Genomic DNA, 21,263 nt, shown 5'->3' with positions numbered 1-21,263 from the left:
ATTGGTATGGTTACACCTTATTTTCTCTGGATACCATTTGCTTGAAGTGTCAATTTCTACCCTTTCACTTTGAGTCAATGCTTGTCTTTGTAGCTGAGATGTGTCTCTTGGAGACAGCATATGGTTGGGTTTAGTTTTTTGATCCAAACTGCTACTCTGTGCCTTTTTATTGGCGATCAGTCCATTTACATTTAGGGTGATTATTGATATGTGACGATTTCCTGTAATTGTATCTTTTGTTTTTTGGTAAGGCTGTGTCTCCATTTTTTCTATACCTTTTTGTTGTTGTCTATTATTTCTGTATGGTGGTATTCTATTATGTTTCCCTCTGTTTCTTCTTTTATTACAGTATGTATTTCAGTTCTGGATTTTTTCTGAGGACTTACCCTTAATTTTATGTGAAGGAAAGTTTGATATTTAGAGTATTCCATTTTCTTCAACACACTTTACATTCTCCATTCCCATATTCCGGTTCAGGCCTTTACTCTCCCCTTTTTATGTTTTGGTTGCCACAAATTGTCCCTGTTGATGGTGGTCGAATAGCCTTCTTTAGTATTTCTTGTAGTGCAGGTCGTGTATTAGAAAATTCCCTCAGCTTCTGTATGTCTGGAAAGGTCTTTATTCCTCCTTCATATCTAAAGGATATCTTTGCTGGATATATTATTCTTGGGCATAATTTCTCTCCTTCAATAGTTTGAATATTTGGTTCCATTGCCTCCTGGCTTGTAGAGTTTCTGCTGAAAAATCTGATGATAATATAATGGGCTTTCCTTTGTAGGTTACCGTCTTCTTTTCCCTGGCTGTCCTGAGGATTCTTTCTTTGTCATTGATTTTAGACAGCTTCAATACAATATGCCTTGGAGAAGGCCTGTTGGGATTGAAGTAATTAGGTGTTCTATTGGCTTCTTGGATTCAAGGATCCAGTTCTGTCCACAAGTTTGGGAAGTTCTCATCGACAATTTGTTTGAGTATATTCTCTGTTCCCTTCTCTCTTTCTTCTCCTTCTGGAATGTCCATTATTCTTATATTGCTCTTTCTGATGGAGTCAGAAAGTTCTTCTGGAGTTCTTTCATTTCTTTTAAGTATCAAGTTTCTTTCTTCTTCCATCTGTGCAATTTCCAGGTTTCTATCTTCGATGTCACTGATTCTTTCCTCCATCATGTGAACTCTACTACGTAAGCTGGCTATTTCAGTCTTAATTTCTTCTATTGAGTTCTTAATCTCCAGAAATTCTGTTTGGTTCTTTTTTAAAATTTCAATTTCTTTCGTAAAATGCTCATGTTGTTCTTTGATTGTTTTTCTGAGTTCATTAAACTCCCTTTCTGTGTTTTCTTGCATCTCATTGAGTTTTTGCAGAACTGCAATCTTGAATTCTCTGTCATTTAAGTCACATATTTCCATATGTTTAAGTTCCTTTTCTGGAAACTTTTCACTTTCTTTTTGAACTGTCTTGTTGCCTAGGTTATTCATGGCAATTTTTGATTTATTTCTCTTCCTATACATCTACAGGAGTGGCTTCTGCAACAGGTTGATAGGAAGAGGACTTTCTATTGTTTTCCAGTACTTGCTGGTAGAATGTTTAGTTTTCTCTTGGCCTGCAGCCTTTTTTTCTCTCTCACACGGTAGTGCTATGTTTTCTCTGCACTATTCCAGTTTCTCACACAATGGAGGGATTCCCTGGGAGACCGGCTTCTTCTTTGTTAATTGTTCACCTGGGTCACAGGGCACAGTGTCCGTGTGGGTATGTGGAGAGCTTTTGAAGTTCCAAAGCTTTTTCTGCACCAGATTCAGAGCCCGTATGTTTCAGCAGTTCTGTTTATTCTTGCAGGGATCCACCCAGATTGGTGGGGCCAGCAGCGGGGTGAGTTGTGAGAGGTGGCCCAGAGCAATGGCGGCGACCACCACCACAGCCCGTCCTGCTTGCACAGCTCCCTCCTCTTTTCGGAACTAGTTGGGCTGCGAATCTGTGTGTGCGGTCCACAGTTCTCAGAACAGCAAATATTCTGTTGTTTGGAAGTGCCACTGCCACTCTTCTCTTTCTAGCACCGGCCAGGTGGGGGCCGAGCGAGCTCTGGGAGGGTAGAGAGGGGGCGGCTAGTCTCAGTGCCTATGGCTTCTGTTCTCTGCTCATCAGTGAGGGCTTAAGCCACCGTTTTCAGCCCTCTTCCCTCAGTCTTTGCTCCGAGGTGTCTGCCTTAGCGTTGGGTTCAGCCTTGTTATATGCTGTCCCCTCATCCCTGTGGGCCATCAATTGAGCCCTAGCAATCTGAGTTCTTCCCTCTCCCACAGCTGCGGTAGTTCCGGGATGCAGCAAGCTGGGAGCACTGAGCTAAGTCTGCGCACTTCTCCCTTCCGTCCGCACCAGCTCACGGGATTCGCCCACCTTTAGGTGAATTCAGTAGTTGGCTTCTTCATCTTGCCTGTCTGCTATGCAGGGATTCCTTTGTGGAGTTATAGTTGTTCGATTAGTTGTAAATTCTAGGGAAGATTTACAGAGGCTCACCTCACGCCACCATTTTGATCAAGCTCTATGATGTATAATTTTTTAAATGCATTGTTGCATTTAATGTATTAGAATTTTGTTTACGATTTTTGCATCTTTATTCATTAGAGATATTGATCTGTAACTTTCTTTTTTTGTGTGTTATCCTTACCAGGTTTTGGTATCAGGGTGATGTTGGCCTCAGAAAATGAGTTGGGGAATGTTGTCTCTACTTCAATTTTTTGGAAGAGTTTCAGTGGGGCAGGTATTATATCCTCTTTGAAGGTTCGGTAGAATTCACTAGTGAAGCCATCTGGTCCTGGACTTTTGCATTGGGGAAGGTTTCCGATGACTGATTCAATTTCCTTACTGTTCATCAGTCTATTTGGATTTTCCAATTTTTCGTGATTCAGCCTAGGAAGACTATGTTTCTAAGAACTTGTCCATTTTTTTCTAGGTTATTGAATTTGGTGGCATCTAGTCCTTCATACTATTCTTGGATGATCCTTTGTATTTTTGTGGCATTCTCGGTAACTTCCCCTCTTTCATTTCTGATTTTGTTTATTTGTGTCTTTACTCTTTATCTTAGTGAGTCTTTCCAAAGAACCAACTCTTTGTCACATTAATTTTTTCTATTGTCTTTTTGTTCTCTATCTCATTTAATTCTGCTCTGAGTTTTATTATTTTCTTCCTTCTGCTGAGTTTTGGTTTCATTTGTTCTTGTTTTTCAAGTTCTTTAAGGTGTAACGTGTGGTTATTTATCTGGCATTTTTCTTTCTTGAGATAGGCATGTAATGATATAAATTTCCCTCTTAAAACCACTTTTGCTGCATCTCAAAAATTCTGGTAGGATGTATTTTCATTCTCATTTGTTTTTATATATCTTTTGATCTCTCCTCTTATTTCTTCTCTGACCCAGTCATTCTTTAAAAGTATGTTGTTTAACCTCCATATATTTGTGTTGTTTTCTCATTTTCTTTTTGTAGTTGCTATCCAATTTCAAAGCCTTGTGATCAAAGAATATGCTTGGTCTGATAACATTCTTCTTAAATTTGCTGAGGCTAGTTTTATGTCCCAACATATGGTCTATCCTTGAGAATGTTCCATGTACACTAGATAATAATGTATGGGTGATGTTCTAGGATGAAGTGCTCTACAAACATCAATTGTATCTATTTCATCTAATGTGTCATTTAAGGGTGATATTTATTTATTTTCTGTTTGGATGGTCTATCCATAGCTGTCAATGATAAATTTAGGTCCCCAAGTATAATTTTGTTTTGGTCAATTTCTCTCTTTAGTTCTGTTATTAGTTCCTTGGTATATATCGGTGCTCCCTGATTGGAGACATACATATCAATGACTTATGTTTTCTTGTTGTATAGTCCCCTTTGTCATTATGAAATGTCCATCTGTGTCTCTTGTTACTTCTTTATTTTGAAGTCTGTTTCATCTGATGTTAATATGGCTATACATGTTTTTCTCTGAATACCATTTGCTTGTAGTGACTATTTCCACCCTTTCACTTTGAGTCTATAATATTCTTGTGTCTCTTGGAGTTGTGTCTCTTGGAGGCAGCGTATGGTTAGGTTAAGTTTTTTTATGTAATCTCCTAGTCTGCCTTTTTATTGGTGAGTGCAGTCCATTTATATTTAGGGTGGTTATTTATATATGAGGATTTCCTATCATTCTACCTTTGTTTTCTGGTAGGATTGTGTCTCCATTGTTTCTTTGACTTTTTGTTGCTGTCCATTATTTCAGTGTTGTGGTATTCTGATTTTTACCTCTGTTTCTTCTTTTTTTATGTTATGTATTTCAGTTTTGGATTTTTTTTTGAGTGGTTACCATTAAGTTTATGTAAAAGATAGTTTCATATTTAGAGTGTTCCATGTTTTTCAGCATGCTGCCTTTCTCTATTCCCTTTTGCCGGATCAGACCCTTACTCTCTCCCCTTTTAAATTCGTGTTGTCACAAATTATGCCTATTTATTCTGTGAGTTGATTCCTGTGCTGCAGTAGCAAGTTGCCTTTTTCCTCTCTCTTTTTTTTTAATTGATTTTTTAAATTTACCCTGTGTGTTATGTTTAAGTGCATAGTGTCCTATTTGGTGTAGTATTTGCCATTTCCTGCTTCTGTTTGTGTATTCATAATACTACTCATGCTTTTTCATTCTTTTGCTTTAATGTTTCAGTTCGAATAGTATTTCTTGTAGCGCAGTTTGTGTGTTAGAAAATTCCCACAGTTTCTGTATGTCTGAAAAAGTCTTTATTTCTCCTACATATCTAAAGCATATCTTTGCTGGATATATTATTTTTGGCTTATAATTTCTCTCTTTCAGTGGTTTGAATAATTGATTCCACTCACTGATGGTCGTACAGTTTCTGGTAAAAAATCTGATGATAATCTAATGGGCTTTCCTTTGTAGGTTACTGTCTTCGTTTCCCGGGCTGCGTTGAGGATTCTTTCCTGGTCCTTAATTTTTGACAGTTTCAATATAATGTGCCTTGGAGAAGGCTTGTTGCGATTGAGGTAATTGAGTATTCTATTTGCTTCTTGGATTCGAGGATCCAGTTCTTTCCACAAGTTTGGGCAGTTCTCATCAATTAGTTGAGTATACTTGCTGTTCCCTTCTCCCTTTCTTCTCCTTCTGCTATGCCCATTATTCTCATATTGCTCTTCCTGATGGAGTCAGAAAGTTCTTGTAGAATTCTTTCATTTCTTTTAACTCTCCAGTCTCTCTCTTCTTCCATCTGTGTCATTTCCAGATTTCTATCTTCAATGTCACTGATTCTTTCCTCCTCATCATCTCATCATCTCTAACATCTAAGCTGGCTATTTGATTCTTTATTTCTTTCATTGAGTTCTTAATCTCTAGAAATTCTATTTGGTTCTTTTTTTTTTTTTAAATTCAGTATCTTTGGTAAAATGTTCTTTTTGTTCTTTCATTGTGTTTCTGAGTTTATTAAACTGCCTGTCTGTGTTTTCTTGCATTTCGTTGAGCTTTTTTCAGAATTGCAATCTTGAATTCTGTCATTTAATTTACATATTTCCATGTCTTTAAGTTCATTTTCTGGAGACTTTTTTTTTTTCTGAGCTGCCTTGTTACCTTGGTTATTCATGGCAATTAGTGAATTATTATTTTTCCTCTTAGGCATCTACAAGCAGTGGATTCTGCAGCAGGTTGATAGGAAGAAGTCTTTTTTACGTTTTCCAGTAAGTGTTAGTGGAAATTTTTATTTTCTCTCCTGCTGCAGCTTTTTTTTCTCCCTCACACTATAGCGTTATATTTTCTCTGCACTGTTCCGACTTCTCACACAATGGGGTGGGGTTCCCTGGAAGGAGGGCTTCTCCTCTGAGCAGATCACCTGGTTCTCAGGGCACCGCCTCCTCGGGGGCGTGTGGAGAGCTTCTGAAATTCTAAATCTCTTCCTGCACCAGTTTTAGAGTCTGTGTGTATCAGCGGCTGTTTACCCCAGCAGGGATCCACCCAGGTTCAAAGGGACAGGGGCGGGTGGGTTGTGAGAGATGGTTCTCAGTAATTGCAGCGACAGCCAGCACAGCCACTTCTGCACCCAAGGCTCCTTCCCCTTTACCAGAACTAGTTGGGCTGAGAGTCTGTGGCTGCGGGGTCTCAATTCTCAGAACTGCAAATGTTCTGTTCTTTTGATCTGACACTGCTAGTGTTGCGCTTCTAACACTGGGAGAGTAGGATGGGGTCAGCTAGGCTCTATGCCTATGTCTTCTGTCGTCTGCTTGGCAGTGAGGCCTTACAGCACCATTTTCACCCTTCTTCCCTCAGTCTTTGCTCCGATGTCTCTGTTGTGAGTGTTGGGTTCAGCTGTGTCATGTGGTTATCACTCAGTTGGGACTGTGGCCATAAGGGGAGTGCTAGCAATCTGAATTCTTTGCTGTCCCATGGCTGCAGTAGCTCTGGAATGCAGGGAGCACAGAGCTCCATGCTCCGTCCAGCCAGTGTGAGGCCCACATGTCTGCACTTTCCCCTTCCCTCCTCCACTTACCCGATTTGCCCACCTTTAGATGATTTCAACTGCACGTCTCTTAGTCTTGCCTGTCTGCTGTGCATGGAGTCCTTTGTGGAATTATAACTGTTCAATTTGTTGTAATTTCCAGGGGAGATTTCCAGAGGCTCACCTCACGCCACCATTTCTATGACATAATCCTCTATTGCATGGATTTCTTTATACCAGGGGTTAAGTCTTATATCTCAAACATTATCTCTCTCTATAGTAAAAGTTAATAGAATATAACCTGCAGGAATTTGTCTTATAATTAAAAAAGAACATTTTAAAGGGCCTTTAATGTATTTAAACTTCTCAAATTACTCCCTGTATTGATTGATTCCATGTTAAAATCATGTTTGTATTACAGTACTTTCTCATTTCCCATCTCCATTCCTTCAGTATTATTTCTCATAACAGGTTATTAGAAACCAAATAAACACACATGTTGGGTAATCCTGAAATGTCTGAGACAAAAAACACATTTTTGATATTATAGGGTAATATTGTCTACATTTAATAGAAGCACTGTTCAAATAAATTCATATTGTATGATGAAAATATAAAAGACAATCATGAACATCTGTATACTCATAGGTTATGATCGTATGCTGCTGAAATTATCAGTACATTCCCTACAAAACATATTTATTTATTTACTTACCATCACCTGTTCTATGACTCCTATAAAACCTGATTATGTGAATGTTTTTTATTGTTCACATTTTGAATAAACTAGAATCAACCAAGCTTACTTTATTACTTATAATTATAGGAAAATCCAAGCTCTTTTTTCTGTACCTTTCTGAATCATGTTCATTGTATCTATATGGGTAATTCTCCTTCAATTAAGAAATCAGGTTAAACCTGAAAATAAGTTATTAGTGACACACCAGGATAGAATTTTATTTTTCCTACCATGATATTATATTCATTCTAGGAATAGTGCTTCCAGAAAATACACGTTTCTTAAGTTAATTTACATTTTAGACTGCAGAACCACTGGAGCAAGGAAATTAATGTTCAGTCAAAATAAAATGCCATCGAGAAAAATCAATACTACTTGCTATCAAGTGAGGGTGACTTTAATCAGGGTGATTCAAAAACAATATTTTTCTTAAAAGTGGAAAGAATGCCTCATGACTGTTTTCTCCTTTACCTTGTCAAACATAGTAACCACACAGTTTTGTGGCTATTTACTTTGTAAAAATAAGAATACATTTTTTAAAGTCACAGAGTACAACTCTGAATTCTTGGAAAGAGATTATGTGCTTGATTTTCTGATAGCTTCCAAATAACTACTGCTTTAATGAAATTGCTACCTGAAAATTCGGTAGCAGTATTATTGTTGAACTGTAATTTAAGACAATATCGTAGATTGATACTTATGACTTCTAATGAGAAAACTATAACAACCTTTTAATTGAAGGGAAAATGGTTAACTACAGTAATTGCAATCAATAAGGCCATGTTAGTAGTACAAATATTTCTTCTAAAAGAGCATTACATACTCTCTTCAGCAGTATTTAAGGTTAGGAAGTGAAAAACTAAATAATTAGAAATCCATTTGTTATTTATAATACTAAGCCTTTGTTCAAATTTGTAGGACCCAGAGTTGAAAGAGACTTACCCCGCCCCCCTGCAAGCAAAATAAGACTTTTATTAAGAAGAAAATTGAGGTATGGAAAAAAGGACTTACCAATCACATAGGCTAGTAACAAAGCCAATGTCACTGTGATTGCCGTGGCGCTCAAGGCCGTGCACTTCCAATTGCAGCACCTGTAAGGTTTGTTAAAGGCAAAGGCAGGTCTGGAAAAGGTGCTTCGAGGAAGTGGCCTGGGAGGGGGCGAGTACACAGTATTGGACGTCAGAGGGTAGTTCTGACTGGCTGCACTAAAGATAGCTGAAGAACCAGATCCATGTTTGAAGAGGAAATGCCTGCAAAAAGGAAACAAAATTATGGGCTATAAAACCAAGGCCAGTTGCTACAAAACACAATCTCCACCAGTTTCAAACAATCAGAATTTGATGAAGTTCAGGAGAACTGGTGGGGGGCACAACAAAATTTTCATATACCTAAGATTTATCTCCCAATTGCTCTTTGTGGTCTCCCTCTTGTGTTCTCATTTAGAATTTTAAGAGGAAGAAAAGGCTTCTTTGTTCCCTGACTTGCTGGCTAGTGAATTTCTCAAATTCTGGGCATTAACATCATACATTGATATTAGTTTTTATTCTGCTCGCATTCACTATGATACTCAATAATTGATTCAAAAACAGAAAGAGAACTATCATCAGGAATTTAATAATTTGAACGGCCCAGAAACCAATAGTTTATTTAAAGATTACCCTTCACAGACATATTTTCACCCAGGATTTTATTATAGAAATTGTCAAACATACAGCCAAGTTGAAAAAATTTTGTAATGAGCAAACATACTCACCCACTATATTCTACTGTTAACATTTGACTATACTCATTTTATCACATATCTATCCATCTCTCCATTCCTGTCTTCATCCATTTTAGTTCCTAAACATTTCAAACTAAGTTGTATACATCAAACACTTCCCTTCACATATTTCCACTTGCATATTATTATCTACAGTTTAATATTTTATAGATTTTTAATGTAGAATTTGTGCATGATGAGTTTGGCTTTTTAAGATCCCACATGTTAGTGATATACGGTATTTGTTTTCATCTTTCTTATCTCACTTAGCATAATGTCCTCAAGGTCCATCCATGAACTTGTAAAAACCGAAAATAAATTGGTGGTTACCAGGACTAGGGGGTAGAGGAGTAGGAGAGATATTTAAGGGTACAAAGGGTTGCAACTAGTAGATAAATAAGTCCTGGAGATTTAATGCACAGTATGTATAGTGATTATAGACATTGACATTGTATAATAAACATCAAATTTACTAAGAGACTAGATCTTAATTATTCTCACCACAAAAAAGAAACGATAATTATGTATTTATGATAGAGGTGTTAGCTAATGCTACAATGGAAATCATATTGCAGTATATAAATGTTTCAAATCAATATGTTGCACACCTTAAATGTACACAATGTTATAAGTAAATATATTTCAATTTAAAAATTATACATGATTAAATGCACACATTTTAAGCGTACATTTGCTGAGATTTGACAAATAAAATCACCTGTGCAACTCAAACCCCTATCAAGATACAGAACATTTCAATAACCCCAGGACATTCCCTCCTACCTTTCTAAGTAAATACCTATCTGAACCCCCAAGGTGCAAGCCCTTTTTTGCATTTTTTTCTACAAGGCATTACTTTTGCCTGACCTGTAACCTCATACAGCTGTCATTTTTGAATTACTATAGGATAATTACTGACTGCTCATAAGTATTGTAATATGGATATTTCATAAACAATAGTCATTTATTCACATGGAAAGAGTTGCTAAAACAAATAAATGAAGTATGTTTTTTTTGGCATATACTTTACACTTACTGAGTGCTAAATGTTGTGCACTGTGCTAATCACTCATTATCTCAGTTATTCTTCACTCATGAAATAGGCTATGTTATCCTCATTCTGCATTTAAGGGAATGGAGGCCTAAAGTTGAATGACTTGCTTAAATTCACCTAACAAGTTAATGACAGAGTCAGAATAGGAACCCAGGTCATTCTGGCTCCAAAGTCCTTAATCTTAACCACTCTACTATGTCGCCTGGGGCAGTGAAATGCACTGCTAAACAAAACACATTCTGTTGCTACATTTTAATGTATTACAACACAAAACCCCTCCACTAAACAAAGAGGCAACATCACTTTGCACATGTGACATATGCTCCAAGCATAAATCATTAAGATTATTCAAAGACCGTTTTCCTGCTTCCATTTTTAAAGAACAAAAGCATATATATTTCAAAGAAAAAAGAACTCTACATGCCAGTTAATGAAAAATATCCACATTAGAGAATTTTGCTTTAGCATCATGAGGGTAAAGGTTATTTAAAGGGCTAGGTTGCTGAGGGGAGTGCAGGCAGATCACAAGCCTTTCTGGAGGGCAATTTGGTACTATGTATTAAAAGACTTTAAATATGCATATTCTTTGACCCAATAATTATGCCTATAGGAATTTAAATTAGGAAATGATGTATATGACAATGTATAGAAGAAGTCATTCACTGCAGTGTTACTCAGTATAATAGCAAAAAATAAACACCCAAATGTTCAATAATAGGTATGTGGCAAAATAAATAATTTTATAAACACATAGTAGGATACTATACAACCATTACAAATTGTGTTGTCAAAGAATATCTGTTCAGTAGAAAAAGTATTTACAGATATCACCAAGGGAACAAAGGTAGGCTTCAAAACAGTATACACAATAAGATACAATTTTTAAATTAAAAATGTATATATACATACTGGAGGTACCAAAAAATGTACAAGTTTTAAGAGATGTTATCTATGTATTACATTTTGAAGTTGAATTGATTTATGGTAGCAATGTGTAGTATGACGTTTGCTCAAAAGATGGCATTAACCAAATGAATGCTAGTGTCATTCATTATATTGCAATTTTAACACAACTTTTTCCTTTCTTAAAATGTGTATACATTTTTTGGCACCCTCTGTATATGTTAATGGAAAATAATAATTTGTGTTACCTGTGGATAGTGGGGGTATTTTTAAAGTTTTCTGCCTTGAGCTTGTATTGCTTTTGTAACTACTAATCAGGAAGATTGGGGGTGGGGTGATTGAAAAAACTGCACTGGCTAACACCAACTACATGTACAGTTGGTTCAATTTATGTGAACAAGATTTATTTAGCATCTAGAAAGGCCAGGCACCAAAGTAAGTACTTTATATGCATTATTTTGATCCTCATATATCTGTGAGTTTGATACTATTATTCTAATCTTTCAGATGATAAAACAGAGATCAAAAGAGGTTTAGTAGGAGTAGAGTGGTGATTGTAGTTATCATAATAATGGTAATAAGAGGTAACATTCATTAAGTGCTTACGTGTGCCAGGCATTGTTCTAAATACTTCACAAAGCATTTTATCATTTAATCTTTACAACAACCCTATTACACAAGTACCTCCATGCATATGAGAAAAACATGCACAAAGAGGTTAAGTAACTTGTCCATTGCCCCACAGCTAGTAATAGGAGAAGCTGAGGTTCAAACCCCAGCAGTTTGGTTCCAGAGCCATGTTCTTACCCACTACAATACAATATACTATACTAAGTGGAATAGCTTCCCCATCTCCCCACCCATGCCCTGTGGTTACTCTGGAGGTGACAAAATGTCACTTACATAAAACTGATCCTATACAGCAACAATCTGATATGTTCCTGTAGGATAAAAGAGAAACCTAGCAGTATGGTGCTCTCTTATTCAATGTTTGAAGGTAAATTATTCAATCCTTTGCATATTTATGAAGGAAAACAATATGCAGGTAGTGGGCACATTAAGATTTGAATCCAGGCCTATTAGTCACAGAAGAAGCATGTTTGGTGTTGATTTTGACATGTAGATGATATTGGATTGAGCCGTGTTTTCACGCTGTTTCTTTGGGACCAATGACAAAAATGTAAGAATGATGGCTACAGAATCAGAGTTGGAAGGGATCTCAGAAATCATTTAGTAACCCAACACCCTCATTTTGCAGTTAGGGATACTGAGGTCCAGAGAATATGTGGATTACCTAAAAGTAACATGAGTAGTTAAAGGTGTGAATGAACCTAGAATTGGGGATTTCCAAAATGGTGTATTTTCATTGCCCCGTGCTACCTGCCAACCACAGTCTTCACTGGACTAGCACTAGGTTCTAATCTCCTGGGTTAATTGAACCAGGCTAAACAAAAACAATCTGTTCCAACAGTACTACACAATATGTCTATTCTTCTCCACGTCACATGTTCTTATGGTAACTTTTAAAGACCATCCTAACTATTTTGGATGAGTGGGGAAGCGTTACAAAGAAGCTACCCTTTAGTTGTTAAGAACCTAAAGGAGTAATTGCTTCTTCTAAAGGCACATAAATTTATGTCCAGAATGGAGAAAAATATGTAGTAGAAATAAGAATACATATATTTTATTCAAAAACTGACTCACACATTATGTTCCTTCCATTTGAATGCACTTCCTCTTTAGGCCCTGAAATAATCTCCTCCATGTCATAAGGAAGTGGATTTTTTTAATGTCTGGTTAGCTCCCCCAGTCTGGGTTTTCCCCTTTGGGTATCTATTTGAGTAGTTAGCATAAAGCTTAACACTGTACAGACAGCATAGTGGAATAGCTTCCCCATCTCCCCACCCATGCCCTGTGGTTACTCTGGAGGTGACAAAATGTCACTTACATAAAACTGATGCTATACAGCAAAATTCTGATATGTTCCTGTAGGATAAAAGAGAAACCTAGCAGTATGGTGCTCTTTTATTCAATGTTTGAAGGTAAATTATTCAATCCTTTGCATATTTATGAAGGAAAACAATTGGATTTTTGAGACATCATAAGTGGCCCAATATGTTGGATATTGATTTGGTTTGGTATATCATTAAGAGGTAGAAGAAAGACAAAGAAAGATAGCATTGTTGGCTATTAGGACGGCAATTACAAGCAATAATCAATATCCCTGAGCACTGTAATTTCATCCTGGTATACACCGAAAGATTTCCAAGTGCAGTTTCGTAAATAAAATATTACAGCACAATGAATAAATTCAACAGTCGCAGCAGAGCAACATCTAAACTAATTCATATTTGAATAGAATCCAAATCACAGCCCTCAGTGAAAGGAGATAATAAAATGAGTTCACATACTAAGGTTCCTGTTTTCTTATTAACAACCTCAGATTAAGATTCTGTGCTGAAAGAGATCTCTACTTTAATGTGCATCATGAAAAACAGCAATGCAAACGCTCTGTATTGTCACAGACTTTGCATTCCACTGTTGTAAAGTGAAACTACTGCCTAAATGTGTTTTCATAGTCCCTGAAAAAAGTAGGAGCATAAAGACAAATGCAAAGTGCTAGACTTCAGCTATATGCTCGTAAAATCAGATCATCTGTCTAAGCACATTGCTTTTCCCTGGGGACCTGAGGATATACTAAAATGTTGCTATCAATTTCATACAATTTGGTTTTTTCCATAAAGCAAATGATAAAAATGCAGTTCAAGAGTTTATGTGTAAGTAGTAGTCTCTTTTGCATCTGTTTAATATTCAAGTTCAAATTTAAAAAGGAAAAAGCAAGATATTGCCAAAAGGAAATGGGCATATAAGAAAATTGAAAGAAAAAAAAAATCTTCAAGACTGATGAGACCCAGTGGTGGTAAGTGGGAATATAATAAATGCTCCTGTAAGGATTTTAAAATCACCTATGAAAAGAATAAAAATGTATTCTCTCTTTTGAAACCCCTCACACTACATAATTCTGAGGGTATCTGTTAGTACTAAATTATGTGGCACTTAAAATTCTATAGGAAACAGACAGAAATCTACAGCTTTGTAACAACAGATGCATAAATAACCAATGAACTTTTTCTTTTACATCATATAAACTTACTTGTTAAACAAGTATCTAAACCTGTATTTCCTTAGCTATAAGCATTTGACTTATTTTTATACCTAGAAGAAGTAATTCAACTTACTTCTAGTTAGAAGCTGAGAATTAAATGAAGTTGTTAAAACCACAAAGCATACAATTTACCATCGTAACCATTTTAAAATGTACAGTTCAGTGGTGTTTAGTATATTTACATTGTTGTGAAAGAGATCTCCAGAACATTTTCATCTTGCAAATCTGAAACTCTATTCATTAAATAATTTCCCTTCTCTCCCTCCCCACAGTCCCTGGTAACCACCATTCTACTTTTGATTTCCATGAATTTGACAACTTTAGATACCTCATATATGTGGATTCATACAGTATTTGTCTTTTTGTGACTTGTTTATTTCACTAAATACAGTGTCCTAAAGGTTCATTCATGTGTAGCATGTGACAGGATTTCCTTTCTTTCAAGGCTGAATAATATTCCATTGTCTACATATACCACATTTTGTTTATTTATTCATTTACAGGGCATTTGGGTGGCTTTAACTTCTTGGCTGTTGTGAATAATACTTGTACTGCTATGAACATAGATGTGCAAATATTTCTTTGAGATCCTGCTTTAAATTACTTTGAATATAAACCCAGAAGTGGGATTGCTGGATCATACAGCAGCTCTCCTTTTAGATTTTTGTTTTTTGTTTTGTTTTGTTTTGTTTTTAAGGAACCTCCATACTGTTTTCCATAGTAGTTGCACCATTTTACAATCCCACCAACAGTGCACAAGGGTTCCAATTTCTCTACATTCTTCTTAAGACTTATTTTTTATTTTTGTGGTAGTAGCCATCCTAATGCGTGTGAGGTGACATCTCATTGTGTATTTGATTTGCATTTCTCTGTTGATTAGTGATGCTGAGCATCTTTTCATCTGCTTGTTGGCTATTTGTGTATCTTTTTTGGAGAAAGGTCTTTTCATAGATATTTATTCTTATTCCTTCAAAAATACAAGACAATAAAAGAAAATGTCATGCTGAGCCAGCCACATTTTCTTCTCTGACGAGAATATCTAGTGTTGTTTTGTGGAAACGCATAGTGCCTGGCCAAGATATCAACCTCAACATTTCTACTCCTCCCTTAAGAGCCCATTCTTTATACTCTTCTTGAGCTCAAATGGCATTATCAGTTTGACAACCTCTTGGGGTAACAAATTGTCTTTCTCCACTGAAAACTACATAATGGGGGATGTAATTTCATTTGTCCTAAGGTCTTTCTTCCAAATTTTAAGCCACCCCATCCATCCATCCATCCCCTCTAAACCTTATATGCCAAGTGTTCATAAAGAGTCTACTCATTCCATGTCATTCAAAAATTTTGGAAGTTTTTTTTTTTTCAAAGAGTTTCAGGATACCCATCTAAGCCTTAATTATTCTAGGCTTAAGTTTTAGTTGTACAATTTACTTTTAAATGACAATACTCTATGGTCTATTTTAGTATTGTTATGATTTTGTAACTGGGTAGTTAGTAGCTAATGGGAGAGCTCTTTTAAAAATCATTTTGTGTCTATTATTCCCTCTCTTCTTTTAATCAGAAGTGATATCTGCCCTACCTCCTCAACTGCCTCTGGAGTATATATTCCTTGACTTGGACAGGGACCAAGTCTTAATTTCCAAGTACGTTGTTTCACACTTTAAAGGTACTCAGTGAATATATATTTATTTATATGATGCCTTCACTCCTTCTAAAAGGCTCTTGAGTCATTGTGCAAAACGAATGAGATTTGGGAACTCTAAAATAAGTGTTTTCACTAGTGAGTAACTATCTCTTGGTTTATCAAATATAAAAGGTCAACTATATGCTTTCATTTTGTTTTCCAATAATTTAAAAGAAACAAAAAGTCAAAGAAATAGTTGATTCACATTTCATCTCTTTCTTTGAGACATTTGGGTAACAAAAGAATCACTGCTAAAAATATACTAATAATTAGAAATAATCACTGTTAATGATAATGGCAACAGTGATAGCCATTTACTGAACATCTACTAAGCACCAGACACTCTTCCAGGGACTTTGTGATTTTTTCTTCATCCAATCCTCAAAATAACCATATAAGGTAGAAGATATTATCTACATTTCATAGCTGAGGAGGCTGAAGATCAGCTATTAAAGTAAAATAAATTTCCCAAGGTCACACAACTGTTAAGTGATGGAGCAGGGAATCTACTTCTGTTTTGTTGATTACTAGATCATAAGCTACATGAGAGTAGAAATGTCTCGTCTTACTTAATGCTATATCCCCAGCATCTAAATGGTGCTTAACAAACAGTAGGTTCTCCATAAATATTTTTAAATTCATGCATGAACTATAAAACCCATTCATTAACCATTGTGCACATATTAACTCATCTGGCATTTTATTGTTTTAAAATGAATATATATATATACGTATATATATATATATATATATATATATATATATATATATGATTAGTATTCCACTGAATATGTTTTTAAGGAAATATTTCTTTCAACTCTTAAAATTACAGATATGATGAAATAATATCAGGGGAGTACCACACTTATAAAAGTGAGCTAATTGTCATGTCTTCTTGTGTAGAAAACAGGGGATATCAGAATATTTTTCACGCAACAGTATATCATATTTTCCTATATAAATATTTCTGTAATAGGATATTCGGAGATAAATTGGAGTTAAGAGGGCAGGCATAAATATATAAATGCTAGAGAAAAAAATCACTACATATTCTATAATGTTTTGACCAAGTTGCTTTAGTAGATCCCAAAATAAATTAAAATAAATAATTACCTTCCACTTCATAATAATTTCCTTTCAAGTAATCCCCTCATTCTCTTCCTCCAAGCTAGATCCATGCTCTGTAGATATAACTTTAATTTAAAAACTGATACTAAAAGTTCCTATAACAATTGAAGGATAAATATAAAATTAATATTTTCCATTAATGTAAATTTTCCTGTATTAAAAGACTCTGGCCAATATAATAAAATTATTTACTTAGATAAGTTAACTTACCATTTTTTCATTCTCTTTTTATTTAATAGAAATTTTGGGCCTGAGCTATGATGTGAAGCTATAATCCTTTCAAAATAGAAAAAATTTGGAAAGCTATTGGTGGGTAGATTTTCAATCCTCTTATGATTTTATACATCTTCTCCATACATGAATCATGGAATGCCACCCCATAGTTTTCAGTAGTTCATTTCCCAACACGAACCATTTTAAATGGGAATAAACATGTGACCTAGTCAAATTTTATTAGCACATGTTTAAAACTAAACCAAATCCCAAATTTTCTAGGATTTAAAAAAATGTCTTCATTTTGTAAAGAAATTCAAATTGTACTTGCCTTTGCAAAAGCTGAAAGCCCATTCCCAATTTTACTCACCAGAGAAACTTGCTGATTTTATAGGATTGGTTTCACTGGTTACTTGTCATATCCATCTATCGATCATCTATCTATCTGTCTGTCTATATCTATCTATCTATCTATGTATCTATCTATCTATCTATGTATCTATCTATCTATCCATCATCTATCTATTTACAACTATTTAGAAGAGTGGGTAGTGGACAGAGTATTATATACCCTGATTACCTTTTTATTCATCCTCATTTTCTATAAACCTGTATTTTCCTTGTTTATTTTATAAGCCAGTTGACATGGTATACTTTCCTGTATCATTTGTTTTTACTGAATTGTAATATATATTAGTCAGGACATCTTCTTTCAAAGAAAGAGTGCTTCAAATTAATTACAAAGGAGTACAATAAGAACAGAACCTAAGAGTTTCTCACTAAACTGTTCAGACTGAAAATCTAGGTTACTTTTCTAATGCAAATTTTGAAGGCTGTTGATCAACATTTGTCTGACATTAGCTTTCATTTCTTTGAAAATCTTAATCATATGTGTACATTAAAAACAGGAATGCTTGGGGGAGGAGGTGGCTGGTTAGCTCAGTTGGTTACAGTATGCTGCTAATAACACCAAGGTTGCCGGTTCGATCCCCACATGGGCCACTGGGAGCTGAGCCCTTCTTAAAAAAAAAAAAAAAAGCAAGAATGCTTTATTTTTTTATCTTTTAATAAATCTATGTTTGTTTGTTTGTTTGTTTATAATTAAATTTATTGGGGTGACAATGGTTAGTAAAATTACATACATTTCAAGTATACATTTCTATAATACGCCATCTATATATCACATTCTGTGTTCACCACCCAGAGAAGGGGGTAAATGGGGTCAAGAATGATTTATAATACCATAAAATAAGAAATGACACTCAAATCAGTATTCTAACCTATCCAGCATAACGTTTCTCTATGGGACAAACTGGCAAAGGGCCTGGCTGTTCTCTGAAATACCAGTCTCAAAACCAAAGATGTGGCCTGAGACAGACACGGTCCACTTCTGACCAACATCCATGTTCTCCTTTCTTCCTGATCATACAAATAGACTACATGTCCCAGTCACCATTTCCACTAGGTATGATTATATGACTGAATTATTGCTAATGAAATGTGAAGAGTGAGCCAAAGTGGTATTTGACACTTCCAGTCTTCACACCTAAAAACTCCCCCTACCCATGATTCTCAATCTCCTTCTCCATCCACTGGTAAAAGAGCAGAATCAAATGTGAAAGGAGCCTAGAACATTCATTCCATGGAATATTATGAAGTCATGAAAAATATTAAAACTTTTAACCACATTAGCATATTAAATATGCTGATCATTGTCTCTCAGCACAATGTCCTCGAAAGAGCATCCTTATCCATGACCCTACAAACCCCACTCCCCAGTGTTCGCAGCCATAGTTAATTGGACCAGAATTAGATAGCCAGCCTCAGAGGCAATCATATTCTCTCTCCCTTCTTCCCCCACCTCTATCTCTACCTCTCTCAGAAATCTAGACACAGAAACCCTAGTCAGCTAGTGAAGCAAAGATGGAAGTTCACATTGAGCCATAGCAGCAGTTACAGCATAATAGAGGAATAAATAAATTGCATGTAGAATGAGCCTGAGAATAGAGTGTATGTACAGAGAGAAGCAGATATGAAATATCATGTGGCCCCGAAAGAAATAGAAGAATGAAGAGAGTTCCATTTCTCATTATGTCTGATTGTCCTTTCCTTTTCCAGTGAGCTTATCCTGTATCATTTTATAAAACCTCCATTTTACTTGATATAGTTTTAAAGCATTTCTTTTCCCATTAACCAGATAACTTCTAAGGCAATAAGCAATTTTTCATGCTGGGGAAAAATAAAACCCAGAATTCATATGTGCAGAACAACCAAAATTATGTGCTGTCCCCTCCCACACGAAACCAAAATCAACTATAACTCCAAATCCTACTGTGCAGAGATCTGATCCAGAAGAAAAGACCAAGAAATCTTAAACGTGAGTACCTTGGAATTTGCAGTTATTTTTCTTTGTGATTTCCCATGTTTTTCCTATTTTTGAAATGAAGGTGTATTACTTTTAAAAGGTCCTTCATGATCTGGCCACTGCAGGCCTCTCAGCCTCACTATTGCTACTGTCCCCAATGCCCTCTAAGCTCTGGCCATCCTATTTCATATGCGGTTTCCCAAATGTGCCATTTTCTTTCAGGTTTCTGTGTCCTTGTAAGCATTTTAGCAAAGTACAATATTAGACGAGCTGATAAATGCCCGAGAATAGTGTAGATCTAAAGAAATGTTAGGAGAGAGAGACTAAAATGTGAATCTAGGGAGAATGAAGAGTGTAGAAAAGAAAGGAATAGAATAAGAAAGGACATTTTATAGATAGGTAGGTGGTAGATAGATGTGGTTGTATATGCAAGGGTAGAGGATCATTTTTCAGTTTCTTTGGGGGGGTCACTCTGGCTGCCCTTGCTATAGCCTGTCTAGATCTGATCTAAATAAACAGCAATGATACACTGTATTTTTCCAGCTTTTTGCATTCCCAGAAAAAAAAAATGATGTGATACAGAATTGCACACCTGAAATCTATGTAATTTTACTAACAATTGTCACCCCAATAAATTTAAAAAATAAAATTAAAAAAATAAATAAATAAAAATAAATAAATAAAGATTTTTCAAAAAAAAATTAAGTATATGTACAAACAGGTATATTTTCAGTGTGTCAAAATATATTCCTCTTGCTTAAGACTCTTACATAGAAATGCTGGGTATGATAAGTTAATTGGGAATAAAATTACATGAGGAGTCACCACTATATTAAAAAGAAACCAACTGACAGGTGGTGGGGAGCTTAGATCTAAATGGATTTAGTTTAAAGGTTGTTTTAGTCCGTTCAGGCTGCTGTAACAAAATACCATAAATTGGGTGCCTTATAAACATCAGAAACATGTTTTTCACAGTTCTGGAGGCTGCGAGTCCAAGAGCAGGGTGCTGGCATGGTTGGGTTCTGGCAAAGGACCTCTTTGAGGTTGCAGACTGCCCATTTCTCACAGTGTCCTCATGTGGTGGAAAGGGCTAGAAAGCATTCTGAGGTCTCTTTTACCATGGCACTAATCCCATTCTTGAGGGCTCTGTCCTTACAATCTAATCATCTCCTGAAGGCCCAACCTAATACCATCACCTGGGACATTAGGTTTCAACATATGAATTTTGAGGAGATATGAACATTCAATTATAGCAGTGGTTTCCAACTCAAATTACACTATAGACTGGAGAATTACCTACTCTCCAATAAAGACTTCAGAAAAAAGGAATATGAAGAGGGAAGAAAGGAAGGGAAAACAGAAACGGCAAGAGTCTAAAGAGGAGTTGACTAAAGTGAGCAGGTAAGGAAACAGTAGATTTGCCTCACCATTAATCTAAAAGATCGTTTCCCAACTGGGAAGAAATTCACCCACAGGGGACATTTGGAAGTGTCTGAAGATACTTTTGGTTGTTACAACTGAGGGGGAGGTTGCTACTGGCATCTGGTGAGTAGAGGACAGGGAGGTTGCTGAACATCTTCTAATGCATACGACAACCCACATAACTGAATTGTCCAGCCTGATGGCAAGGTTGACAAACCTTGGCCTAAAACTATTCCTCTGATTGGAACATGTAGTTTTGAAGTATTCAACATCCTTATGGGAGGGAATCTGTCCTCCTTTAAAAACATTCAGAAAAAGATTTTCTTGCCAGGCACTCATGATTTTATCTGTCTCCCCAAGCTCACAGCTGTCCTTCCC

The 21,263-nt window shown here is 35.9% G+C and overlaps 1 protein-coding gene across 2 annotated transcripts in view; it reads right to left on the bottom strand.

Annotated features, from left to right (window-relative positions):
* Positions 1 to 21,263, bottom strand: part of TENM1 (teneurin transmembrane protein 1) — a 1,301,460-nt gene that overhangs the window by 501,326 nt on the left and 778,871 nt on the right. For both annotated transcript variants that reach the window (XM_033111932.1, XM_033111941.1), the window contains exon 8: positions 8,200 to 8,438. In XM_033111932.1, coding sequence (XP_032967823.1) covers positions 8,200 to 8,438 — 239 coding nt within the window. The remainder of the gene's footprint in view (positions 1 to 8,199; positions 8,439 to 21,263) is intronic.

This window comes from Rhinolophus ferrumequinum, chromosome X, assembly GCF_004115265.2.
Source record: "Rhinolophus ferrumequinum isolate MPI-CBG mRhiFer1 chromosome X, mRhiFer1_v1.p, whole genome shotgun sequence".
Taxonomy (NCBI): domain Eukaryota; kingdom Metazoa; phylum Chordata; class Mammalia; order Chiroptera; family Rhinolophidae; genus Rhinolophus; species Rhinolophus ferrumequinum.
This window is presented reverse-complemented; position numbering and strand designations above follow the sequence as displayed.